The sequence below is a fragment of the Apodemus sylvaticus genome, chromosome 10 (genome assembly GCF_947179515.1).
Source record: "Apodemus sylvaticus chromosome 10, mApoSyl1.1, whole genome shotgun sequence".
In the NCBI taxonomy this organism is placed as follows: domain Eukaryota; kingdom Metazoa; phylum Chordata; class Mammalia; order Rodentia; family Muridae; genus Apodemus; species Apodemus sylvaticus.
In genome coordinates this window covers 7,252,403-7,265,164 of record NC_067481.1, presented here as the reverse complement: position 1 = coordinate 7,265,164, position 12,762 = coordinate 7,252,403, and the positions used below count along the sequence as shown (strand labels likewise).

Below are 12,762 nucleotides of genomic sequence, written 5' to 3'. Positions count from 1 at the left end.
CCGTGCCGGGCTCCAAGAGAAGGAGGCCAGCCCCTTTCCAGCCTTCCCCTCAGCAGCTCTCCTTGTCTGCAGCTCTGATCTGCCCATCGCAGCCACATACAGGTCTACCCACCAGACCAGAACTGCCGACCCACCCAGGAGGTTGGTGGGGACAGCTCCCTGGACATTCCAAGGCAAGGGACAGACAGACAGCACCTGTGGTCCGCAGAAGCATAGTTTCCGCACAGGGTTGTCCCTTATAGCCACCACTTACAGAGCCACAGGAGCCCTGCAGCCCCAGAACAAATGCTCCTTCAGGCCAGGGGCCTCAAAACCACCAGTCCCTCTGCACTAGCTGGCCATCATGGAAGGAAGGCTGCCTGAAGTTCTATGTTTCAATCTCCAGGAAGGAGATTAGCTGGCTCACAACCAAGCTCCTGACTCTGCCGTCCCCACAGTCACTAACCCAGCTGCCCTGATGACTCAGGAATGAAAAATGGAGACTCTGTCTCCCAGGCACCACCTGTGTGTGCCAAGAGTGTGTGTGTGTGTGTTGGGAGGCTGAGTCGGGGGGGGGGGGGGGGGGGGATTGAAGGATGACAAGGCCAGAGTTCCTGCTCTCATACCAGTAGCTTGGCTGCTCTGGGGGCTGAGTGCCTGCCCTGCATCTTCTACCTCAGGTAGAGAGGGAGAGCTCTGCCCCAAGCCCCTGCAGGAGAAGCTTGTAGCCGTGGCATAGAATTAGTCCCAAAAGTGGGTAGGACACATCTTCTGCAAGGTCTGGGGAGTGGACCTGCCCAGCACCAGAAGGAGCCAGGCTAGCACCCAGACATTTCCTCCTTTCAGTAGAAAAGGTATCCAGAGTGAGTTGTTACAAGTGGGGTCAGCAGAGGCAGGCCGTGTAGTGTCTGGGAAAGTCTCACCCTGCACCCCAAAGTACGTCCTCCCAGAGAACACACGGGAGACTCTGGCCCCTGTTCAGGCAGATGCGGAACTGCCAGGAAGGATAGACCAACGCAGTCATCAAAGAATCTGTGAAGAGAGAACACACAACCACACACACACGTGCATGCACGTACACGTGCATGCACGTACACGTGCATGCACGTACACGTGCGCACGAACACACATACACACACATATACACACACACTATGGAGGACGCTTACCCTGTATCACTTTAACTACTCTAGATAGGGTAAAAAGAGACACCATGGATCTTTGTAGGGCAGGTACAATCGCCTGCCCCTGGGTCCCCCACCCCACTCCCCTGACCTCGAGCCCCTCAATATTAGCTGGTACCAGCACTGGGTGTACAGGGCAAGCCCCTGTAGCTCCTGGACCAGCAGGGAAGGTGGAGCCCCCAGAGTGACCCCAGTCTCCTCCTACACAAGGAGAAATCTACCCTATGTGCTAGTGTTGGGAGCCACACCCTGGTGGGGACAGTAAGGCCATGTGATGACAGAGAGGCAACTTTCTCTGAGACTTCTCCACCGGTCCCCGCCCATGCCGGTCACTGTGCCTGGGGCTACCTTTTGTGTCTGTGTGTGTGTGTGTGTGTGTGTGTGTGTGTGTGTGTGTGTGTGACTGGGGGAGGGGAGGAGAGAGAGAAGGGGAGGCAGGGCATGCACCACTGTGGCCTGTTGAGGTCCTTTCTCTCCTTCCACCTTTGCGTGGGTCCTAAGTTGTCAGGCTTGCGTTTGTCGCCGGCCCAGCCAGCCAGCCTTCTGGGTTTTTTGTTTTTAAAGGCAGTACAGCAAGCTGCTTGATATTAACAGGCGAGAGGCACTTGGGCTGAGCCCAGTGTAACTCGAAAGTCTCGACTTTTTTGCGTCTATCCCTCAGCTGTCTGTAAGATACAGCAGGTTCTCAGGGCAGCACTGATGCCCCACCCCCACTCTGGCTCTTTTCCTGTGTCTGAATGTGGCTCCCCCTTTTGCAGGCAGTTAGTCCTATTGGTTAAAGGACAAATGCCAATCACCTGCAGCTGTTTTAGGACTGGGAAATGTCTCACTTCTCAGCTCAGGCTCATGGTGCCTTGTCAGTCTCCCTCCCTCTCTCCATCCCCCACTCCCACCCCACCTCCCTGGATCCCCTCCCCCCTCCAACTCAGCTTCAGGCAGGACCCATGGCCCTGTGTCCCCGGAGGGCAGTGTGGTGCTGAAGGACAAAGCTGCAGCCAAGTCCTCCACCAGACCCAGCTCCCCGCCGGCCCGAGCACGGCCCGAGCACGGGGCCCAGCCGCCGACGCGTGCTCACTGGCCATTCATTATCATTAGCTCTGGCATGTTGATTCTCTGCTTGGAGAAGACAGCGCTGTCCTCCTGACAGCCACAGTGATGGATGGCCCCCTGGATGGATGGCTGCTTCCTGGTAGGTGCTAAGCTGAAGCCAGAGCCACGACCAAGACTTAGGAAATGGCACAGGTTGAGCGTGTCCCAGAGTGGGTGTCTAGGGCCAGAACGGACGTCAGGGTTGAAAGGAGGGGCTCTCCAGGAAGCATGCAGGAAAATGGCTGCTTGTGGAAAAGGCTAGGGCCTTGATATGCCAGCACATGTTGGTTGGAGCCATCCTTGACTCTTGAGAGTCAGGGTTTCATGTATCTGTGTGCCTCTGGGGCACTCAAAAGATTAAGGCAGGACTTAGCATGGCCTTAATAGACGTATGTCCTCCTCATCTGCCACAGCTGTATTTCCTGTCCTTTAGGTCCTGCTATAGGAGACAGGCTGGTGGCAGGGATGTGTTTCAGCCTGGTGGCTTAGGTCCCATGCTGTTTTCTTAGCCCCACCCCCACCCCCACCAAGCCAGCACCTTCTCTCTGCAGGGCAGGACAACCTAGCTGGCTGTCACTGCCCATGGGGGCTTAGCCGGCTCAGCCTTTCACCTTTTCTTCATCCAGGATACTAGGGATTGTACCTGGGCTCTGCCCAAGCCTGGCTGAAGCTCTCCTGGCTGAGCTGGTCTAGACCTTTCCTGTCCCCCCATGCACACCCTGAGAGATGACTGATGCTCAGTGAGGAGACTCAGCTCTTCCCCTGCACAGACCGTGAGGCTGAGGTCTGAAATCTTTCCAGTGAGTCAGTACATCCCAGGTACCCACAAAGAACGCGTGGTCACAGTGAATCCCCGTTGCCCCCCTGGGTTTGGGGTAGAGGGAAGGCTACCTGGTAAAGAGCACCTCCTGCTCTTCTGGAGGACCTGAGTTCAGTTCCTAGCATCAATCTACATTAAGCATCTTAAAACTGCCTCTAACTCCGGCTCCTGAGGACTAACGACCCTTTCTAGCCTCCCCAGCCACCCACATGTATATGAATACTTGTGAATAAGAATAAATCTTTAAGAATATTCTTGATTGGGCCAGGTGTAGTGACACGTGCCTTTAATCCCAGCACTCGGGAGGCAGAGGCAGGCGGATCTCCATGTCTTCTAGGTTAAGTCTGGTCTACAAAGAGAGCTCCAGGACAGCTAGGGCTATCTCTAAAAACCAAATACATGCTTATCGACATATCGACGTTTCTTTCAGCTGTAATCAGTATGAGCAACTGAACGTGTTGGGCTTGGTGGCACACACGTGTAATCTCAGCAGCTGAGAGGCGGAGGCAGGGGAGTAAGGCGCTCAGGTCCATCCTCAGCTACATGGAAGTTGGAGACCATCCCGGGCTGTGTACTTCATGTGGTTGCATGCATGTGTGCATGCCATGGCTCATATGTGGAGGTCAGAGAACAGCTGCAGGAATGAGTTCTCTCCACCCTGTGAGCCCCAGGACTGAGCTCAGGCGGTCAGGCTTGGCCACAAGCTCTTTCACCTGCTGAGGTCACTTCCCGGCCTAAGCTCTGGTTTGTCGCCACCTTCTAGGAGACACAGGGGCAGCAGTCAGCATGCTCAGAAGTCCCCCGCGCCATTTCACAGCTAGTCTCAGGGAAGAGGGAAATGGAAAAAGCCATTAAGAGGGACTCCATGCCACACCTTCACAGTCATGGTGTCTCCAGGGAATGGGGTGGGAGAGCCCTGTGGTTTGTGTACCCCAGTATCCACAACCCCAACACAAGCCAGCTCTTAGATAACGGCCCCAGGCCGGGGGTCCCATTGCATGAAGAACTCTGCCTGACAACTCTGCCCTAATGTCAGACTCCTGCTTACCTTCCATCTGGCCCCAACAAGTCTGTACCTCCTCCGGTGGCTTCACCTGACTAGTAGGTCCCTGGTCACCTTCCGTGCCCTGGGGTGAGTCCCGGGAAGGCAGGACCTGCAGGCCAGGTATGAATCCAGGAGGGATGATACTTGTTTATTTTGAGGCGCTTAGGAATCAGCATCCCTTAGTCCTTGGCACACATCCAGAGGGTGTGGCTTGACCTTTCTCTCTGCCGAGAAGATGTTCTGAGGTCAGACAGACAGCATTGGGTCAGACAGCTCCCATGGGCATTTATCTGGCTCTTGACAAGAGAAAGGAGGAAAGAAAGCCACCCAGATGCTGTTGGGCAGCTCGGTGCCGATTGCTTTGGCCCTAACTTCCCGACACAGGGAAGGGAAGCGGGCCATCTCTGGGCTGGCCACTCAAGGGGCCTAGGCACCTGTTTGGTCTCGGCTCCTCAGAGAACAGCTTGCTTTCTACACCTGTCTCCCTCTTCCCTCCCTCCCTCCCTCCCTCCCTTCCTCCCTCCCTCCCTCCCTCCCTCCCTCCGAGGGAGCAAGCTGTGCCTCAAGGTGAATCAATATGGCAAGGCCAGCTTGTAGACCTCAGATCAGCTGTCAGAAGCCCGCCGGCCCGTAAGCAGCTTGCGGCTTCAGGCAGAGTCAGGCACCACAAACCTGGGAACTGGAGGGGCAGCTGGCTTGTCCTCACCCTCCTACACCAAGAGCAGGCATCCCAGCCACAGACCCTGGGAACAGAGCAGCTAGGGTGGTCTTCATGTGCCCTCCGGCGCCTGGCGCTGAATCCCCGCCTCCCCTACAAGGTGGGCTTCCACCCTTGAGCTCGGACCGTTCTCCCCATGTGGATGTCGTCCTCCACCCTGCCGCTAAGGTGACCACCATCCAGTCCCTCCTCCTGCTGTGATTGTCTTTGGTGCCTTCCTCCTGTTGGATCCACGAGGACAAGGCCTGTGCCTGCCTTGTGCTCTCGTCCCCACCCGAGTGGCCAGACCAGTGCCAGTGCTCAGCAGACCCTCAGCGAGTCTGTTCGTGAGTGAGTGGGTGATAAAGACCACGTCTCAGGTGGTACAAAGCCAGCACAGTTGTTTCTATAAATAAGAAAAGTGTGCTGCCCCCTCATTACACAGATGATCGGCCCAGGTCCACTGTCCCCATGTGACCCGATGTCAAGCTCTCACCAGCCTCCCGCATCCTCCCTGGCTCCTCGATGCTTCTCCACACCCCTCGCAGTGTGACTTCCGGTGCGGAAAGCAAGTGCATGTAGGGCTTCTCGCCTTAGCCTAGGATAAGGGAGAGGCAGGGACACCTGACACTGCCACCCAGGAGCCGCAGGCTCTGCTCCAGGGCAGACCACTCGGCAAACCCGCATCCGTCTGTGTCTGCCCCGCAGCTGGAGGTGAGCAGTGTCACCCAGGATGGCACAGCAGTCCCCTCCGCGCCTCCGCACTGTCTGTCCCTCACAGCCTGTCTCCTCTCACCTTGATTTATTAGCAGACCTAATGAGTTTTTGGAGCAGTCGCCTCCCCGGGGACGGGGCGATCAATCTAGGAGATAGCTGGTGAACTCTGCTGCTCCCCTGGCACCCCGGGAAGGCCGGAGGTCCCAGGGACAAAGGAGTCTACCCCCAGAGAGTGGGGCTTCATCTTGTAACGTGTCTTGTCTCGAGACCTCTGCGGGTCGCAGCCCCCACTTTCTTCTTTTCTCGGTGTCTGTCACTGAGTTGAAGACATAAATGTTTCTTTTGAACGAAACTGTAAGCCAGGCCAACAGTCGCCCTCCCCTTTGTGTTCCCATGGCCAAGGCCCTCTGAGTGTGCTCCAGAAGGCAGGCAGAAGCTTGGATTCTTCTGTCGGGCTTGCCTGGGGCTCTCCCTCGGGCCATCAGGGACAGATTTAGGAAAGTGTGAGAGGGGAAAGAGAGAGAGACAGAGACAGAAAGAGTGTGTGTGTGTGTTTAATCCCCATATGTCTAATATGGTCCTGTGCACACTACACGAGCAGTCTACCACGGAGCTCCAACTGCGGCCTTCCTTACCTTCCCTTTATAAAGAGAAATATATCTTTGTCTATGTAAGCGTGTGCCACGTGTGTGTGTGCCCATCTGATGTTACAGACGTGTGCCAAGATCGTAACTCAGATGCTCTGTGAGAGCAGCAAGTGTTCTTACCACTGCCGAGCCTTTTCTCTAGCCACTGATTCTCATTTTAAGATAGAGCCTCACTGACCTGCCCAGGCTGGCTTTGAACTCCCTGTGTAGCCCAGGCACCGGCTGTGACCTCGCCATCCTTTTACCTCTGCCTCCTGAGTTAGCTGAGATTCCAGGCCAGCGCCATCAGGCCCAGCCAGGTCCCTAATCACCTCTATCATCACAGTAACAGATAAGGCTATCCTGGAAGTTCTAGAAAGGCCCGAGATAAGAAAGCAGCCCATGGAAGACCATGTTAGAGGATAGACCCTGGAGGTGTGGGACCCAGCCAGACTGATCCAGGTGGCCACCCTGAACAAGCAGGCTGCCACCGCCTCACAGCTCTAGGGGTCTTGAGGCTCCCCTCCAGAGAGCAGAGAAGGAGCCCCTGAAACCAAACCCAGCCAAGAACCACGAGCATCTCAACAGCCAGCCTCCTGGTCTTGCCTTCTCTCAAGACCCAAGGCCAAGGTCAGGAACAGACAGCTGTAGGGTTTCTCCACTGGCCCCTTTCCAGATTCACACTCACTGGCTGTGGCCAAGGCTTGGAGCGGGGCCAGGTGGCAGGTAGCCTCCCAAACGGTGGTGGCAAAGAAAATTTAAGTCCTGCTGTGCAATGGCTATTCCCGTGGCTCTCACCCAGTGTCCTTCCTACAGTGGCCCTGCTGCCCGCTCCCACCGCCTGGGTGACTGGCTACTAGGCCCCTGAGCCACCATGCGGCAGCTGCGCTGTTCTAAGCCCTCACCTGCACACAGGACATCGCTTCCAGTCACCTAGAGGGTTCCCCACGCCATGCCTCGGTACACCTGCAACCTCCTACACATCTGGGATGCGCCAGCATCCTGGGGTCGGAGGAACTAGGTCGATGCTTCCCTCTGACTGGCTGGCGCTAGCTGGGAGGATCTGTGGTGCCCTGGAGCAGGAGGGGTGTCAGAATTGAGCGCTGTGAAAACTGAAACAAATCATCTTTATTGACAGTTTTCACAGGCCCTTCTGAGCGTCTCCCTCCCCTCCTTCCCCTGCCATGTCAGACAACTCTGATTAAAGCAATGAATGACTCCAGCCCACTCCAGGTGACATCATGGGAAGGGTCACTGGCCTGGCTTCTTGTGGGTCCCAGCAGAACAACCTCTACCCAAACCAAGGGCTGTACCAGTGTCCTGAGGGAGTACCACGGGGCACCCCCAGCTTCAGACTGAGTTAGAGCCCTGACCCTCTGATGGGCCCACAGACAGGACATGCCAGACTCTTCCGTCCCACCACTCACAAAGAGGTGTCACGTGCCCTGTGAACTTGTCCCAGACTACAGGGAGTAACAGAGCTGTTCTGTGTAGAGGCAACAGGAATGTGTAAATTCAAATTGAAGACAAAGATTCCGGGGTGGGGGCTCTCTGTGTGTGTTGAGAAGTTACCACTGGCAGCCCTGGGTGATGTCAGGAAAAGATGCCAGAGAGATCTAGAAATGTCTCTTAGCTGGCAGGGACCTTGGCCATTGTGCTGAGGCATGAGTGCTTGACTCTGACTTCTTTAGGGACTCAGGTTTTAGAAGCAGAGCCCGTGAGGCAGCCAAGGGGCGGAGGGCTCGAGAGGAGTTCTCCCAGGAGGCTGCCGGGTAGAATCAGCTGTCTCCACAGAGCCTGATTGTCCTGAACGGAGAAGGTCACAGATGCCCTTCCACAGCAAACTCCCTGTCCCCTAACGATGTCACCAGCCCAGAAGAGCAGAGCCACATGCCATTTGCAGCATTAGGACTAGAAACTCGGGACTTGCCTGTCTCCAGCATTGCCCTCTGGTGCCCTTTCTTCCCTGGAGTGACCCCTCACCATATCCTCCCTGCTGCAGACCCTGGTCACCTAGCCCCGCACACAGCAGTCTTGCCCTCTCACCGGAATGCAGCAGGGGGTTGTGCCTGGGAGATGCCTCCTCCTTCCAAATGTGCTGAACCCTCACCCTCAGCCTCCCACCTCCCACACCTTTAAACTAAGGAAGAGAGAAGGAATGAGTGCTGGCCAGGTCTCCAGGTCTGCCTCTGACAGGAAGCTGACAGAGCCCCTGAGAGGGACCTTGAAGGATAAGGGGAAGCTCGTAGCTGTTACCCCAGTATCTCCATTCTCTGGGTCATGCCCAGGCCCTGCCACTGGGAAGAGGGGGGAGAGCAGGATGTGTGTACCTAAGACACTGGTAGACTCAGCAGCCCACGTGGCCTGGGGAGGCGGGGCTCAGCAGCCCACGTGGCCTGGGGAGGCGGGGCTCAGCAGCCCACGTGGCCTGGGGGAGGCGGGGCTCTGCAGCCCCACATGGTCTGGGGGGATGCAGGGCAGGCTGGTGAGGTTGTTCATCCCTCACTGATCCTCCTTGTCTTACAGCCTTTGCCATCATGATTGTGCTGGCCCTGGTGCGCATCGGGAAAGGACAAGGAGAGGGGCACCCGCCCCTAGCCAACTTCTTGGGGGTCCAGAACCTGTTTGGGGTGTGCGTCTACTCGTTCATGTGCCAGCACTCCCTGCCGTCCCTCATCACCCCCATCTCCTCCAAGCGCCACATCACGCGGCTGCTGGCCCTGGACTATGCGCTGATCCTGGCCTTCTATGGGCTGCTCTCCTTCACGGCCATCTTCTGCTTCCGTGGCGACAGCCTCATGGACATGTACACCCTCAACTTCGCCAGGTGTGACGTGGTGGGCCTTGCAGCGGTGCGGTACTTTCTGGGCCTCTTCCCCGTGTTCACCATCAGCACCAACTTCCCCATCATCGCCGTTACCCTGCGCAACAACTGGAAGACGCTCTTCCACCGTGAAGGTGGCACCTACCCGTGGGTGGTAGACCGTGTCGTGTTCCCCACGATCACCCTGGTTCCTCCCATTCTGGTGGCCTTCTGCACCCATGACCTGGAGTCCCTGGTGGCCATTACAGGAGCCTACGCCGGCACTGGCATCCAGTATGTCATCCCTGCCTTCCTGGTGTACCTCTGCCGCAAGGACACCCAGCTGACCTTCGGCTATGGGACCGTCAACAAGCACAGGTCTCCGTTCCGCCACACCTTCTGGGTGGCCTTTGTGCTGCTCTGGGCTTTCTCCTGCTTCTTCTTTGTCACAGCCTACATCGTCCTCAAGGAGACCCAGCTCTGAGAGCAGATGCGTCTGACAACAGGAGGCAGAGACAGCCCGGCTCCAGCCTCCCGGCATCAAAGCAGGACTTAGCTGCCACCCAGGTCTACGTGAGCGTGCTATGCTGGGGCTCTCGGAGAAGGCCTTCGACGCCTTTAGCTGCTGTCCTCTCCCCACCCAGGACGTCATCCTGCAGGACAGCCCTCCTGCGTGGAAACATGGTTGTCACACACTCCTCCACTTCTGCGACTGGAGGCTGGATGCCTCCTCCGCAGTGGAGCAGACAGTGCTGACCCCGCTGCTATTTATACCAGACCCCGTGCCCCCTCCTGCATCCTTGACCATCCCCTAGCAGCTGCTGCCTCTTCACAGGTGATCCCAGGCCCTGGCTCTCCTAACCCGGCCTGCTTGGGAAGGGCAGGGCCCTCTTTCCTGTCAATCCTGAGTTGCTAAGTTGTTTGGTCCCCGTCCTCCATGGGAGACCTGGCCAGCTCTAGTGACAAGGACAGGAAGTGCTAATTGGCACCAGGGTCCCTAGGCAAGAGCTTCAAGAGCTTCTGCTGTGGGTGCCAGCTCTGGCACAGCAAACCCGTGAAGCACCCTTCCATGGGATTTAGAGTCCTTCGCTTAGGACCCTGAGAGGGGCCCTCTGTCCCTGGCTTCTCCTTTGGAGCCCAGGGGCCCCCTGAAATGCGGGGTTCCACTTGAGAAGCTGCCTCATCACCTTGCCCACACCCATAGTGGCTGACCGCACAGAGTGACCCTCTGCAAAAGGTCAGGCTGGTGTTTGGCAGCCCGACTTGCCGCTGTGCTGCATCACGGCACTAGGGTGATGCCCTTAGGAGCCTGGTCACGGCTGCTCAGTGGCCACCCCTCTCCAGGTCCCTGGCTACTGTGGAGCTGGAGCGGGTGCATGCCACCATTCCTATGGAAGGAGGCCAGGCTTCCAACTGCCTCCTGTTGAGTCACGCATGCGCCCACTAGGCCCAATGCCTTGGAATGATGAGTGACTGATGAACTGCATTTTCAATGTGCCTTCTGCTCTGGGCACCAGGGATCCCTCCTGACCCTGACTTGCCCCAACCCTGGGCCTAGTCCCACCTGTCCCGGACAGAACTGCCTCTGGGGTGGAGGGTCTCAGACCCCTGCCCCCTCCCTCTTGATTTCAGTGCCTTGCTCCATCCTAGTGAGGGGACTCTCGCCAGCCACTCCTTCCCTTCTAAGTCTTGCCATATTTAAAGCTTGAACTCCACTGTGTCGTCGGATGTCCCAGGACCCGGGGGGCTGTGCAGAACCTGCCAAGAATGTGGGACCCACTAAGAGCACCTGCCACTTCTGGTCCCAGCATCCTGCCTCTAAGCATCGATCTGAGATCGAGGTGAGACAGGCTGCAGCTTCCCACAGCTGTCTGCACTTCAGTAGTTCCAGCATCCCCCCAGGGCCCCTCAGTGCGCCAAGTAAGGAAAGCAATACAGTAGCAGACCCAGGAGTAAGGACCAACTGCCCATCATCATCCATGCCCCGCCCCCAGGCTGTCTGCTGAGAGTTCAATTAAAACATCTGTACTTAGCCTTCTCCCTCTTGCTTAAGGACAAAACAAATTAAATCTTCCTCCTGCAACACACACACACCTCACCCCACCCCCAGGCTCCAAACTGAATTTTGGTGGAAAATTTATTAGCATCATAAAGCCCGAGTTGATTTATGTGGCAATCTGGAGCCGCACACAGGGCCTGCTGCGTTCCCCACCCCCAAGCTAAGTTAGGGAAGCCCCAGCCTGGGCAGGAGGAGGGACCGGCTGGCCACATCACTGCTGCCAGCCAACCCTTCCCACTGTCTGGTTTCTTTGTTCCTTCATCTTCACCTATTGTCTGACCTGCTAGAAGTCACATGAGGTCTCATCACACCAGGCCTCTGTCACTGGTCACCAGGAGAACTGGGCACAGAGAGGACAGGACTTAGCAGTTCTGGGTATCATTTGTCCCCCACACACACCCACACAGGCATCAAGCACACTAAATATTTGTGTATTGCCTGGGTAAGGTGATAGACTAGGTCATGGTATCTGCAAAGAGGCCCTGGGGTTATTGATCGGGGGTCCAGGGGGGACAGCAATGAACCCACCCAGCCTGGCCCCAGATCCGAGTCTCTGAAACTCAGCCGTTGTCACCACCATCTTTCTGCATCGCTGCTGCGGACCCATCCCAAGGGCAGGGCAGGTCAAGGTGGCAATGATGGGTCTCCACAGAGCACCAGGCCCAGCTGAGCATCAGCACAGTGCCAGGAGCGCTGGCTGTGCCTCACCTGAGGCTGGTAGATGGGGCAGATGGCAGGTGACAAGCTGTGAGGCACGGCGGAGTGGTAAAAAGTGGCAGTGGGCACCAGGCCAGGTCCAAAGCCACACAGCTGTCCTCACCACATGGGGCCGGCCAAGAGCAGTCTCAGCAACAGGCAGTGGCTGTCTCCTGGGGCTCCGGCTGAAGAGCAGTCGCTGGTGGTTCCAGACCCAGGGGCAGGGGAGGCTGCCGTCTGTCTGAGGAGTAAAGGGCCCATCCAGCGAAGTGCAGGGCTGCCGAGCGAGCAGCTGACTGTCAGCCTTCCTCCCGGGCGGGCACGCTGCATGCCTCGCACAGTGCTGGACACATTGTGAGGGCCAAACTGTCATAACCCCCGTACCCCGTGGCCTCTAAGCAGCAAGCATCTGTAACCCTCCCTCTTGTGGGGACCTCCAGATCACAGGTCTTGGAAATGAAAGGACCGAGCTTATCCCAGCACCGAAGTCCTTAATAAAGCTGCTACTACCCACAGTTGTCTCCTCTGTCGTTTGTCGGCCATGACTGTACTGGGAACCCAGGACTGACAGGTTGAGACTCCCAGATACCACTTAGCTTTATCACCCCCTGATCCTGTGGCTGCCGCAGGATATCACACGCGCCTGGAGCCTCCCAAATCTAGGAGACTTTGGGGAGAGAGGGATTGGCTGTAGATCCCTAATCTCGTGGGAAGTTTGAGGGCCACCCCCTCCCCTTGTAGAGAACCAGGTAAAACTGGAGGGTCGTGGCTAGAGATGCCCTGTCACCCCACCCCCACCCCCACCCGCTTGTGAGCACTGGCTCTCTGGGAAATGCTGATGTGCACATGAAGCCTTTGACTAAAGACAGATGGAGGGGAGCAGCTAGGTCAGCCACGGGAGGGAACTGGGTCAGACCATAAGCAAGTCCCACTGTGAGACAAGTGGAAGGCCCTGCATTTTCTATGTTGCATCAAAAGGGGAAAAAAACAGCATTGGGGGTGGGGTTTGTTAGAAGCTCTCCCTTCAGTGACCTCACCCTTCTCCCT

General features: G+C 57.0%; 1 protein-coding gene across 2 annotated transcripts in view; it reads left to right on the top strand.

Moving 5' to 3' along the window:
- The window catches only part of Tmem104 (transmembrane protein 104), a 57,334-nt gene extending 45,104 nt beyond the window's left edge, over positions 1-12,230 (top strand). For both annotated transcript variants that reach the window (XM_052195041.1, XM_052195042.1), the window contains one exon: positions 8,684-12,230. In XM_052195041.1, coding sequence (XP_052051001.1) covers positions 8,684-9,444 — 761 coding nt within the window. In that variant the 3' untranslated portion in view covers positions 9,445-12,230. The remainder of the gene's footprint in view (positions 1-8,683) is intronic.
- The last annotated feature ends 532 nt before the right edge of the window (positions 12,231-12,762 follow it).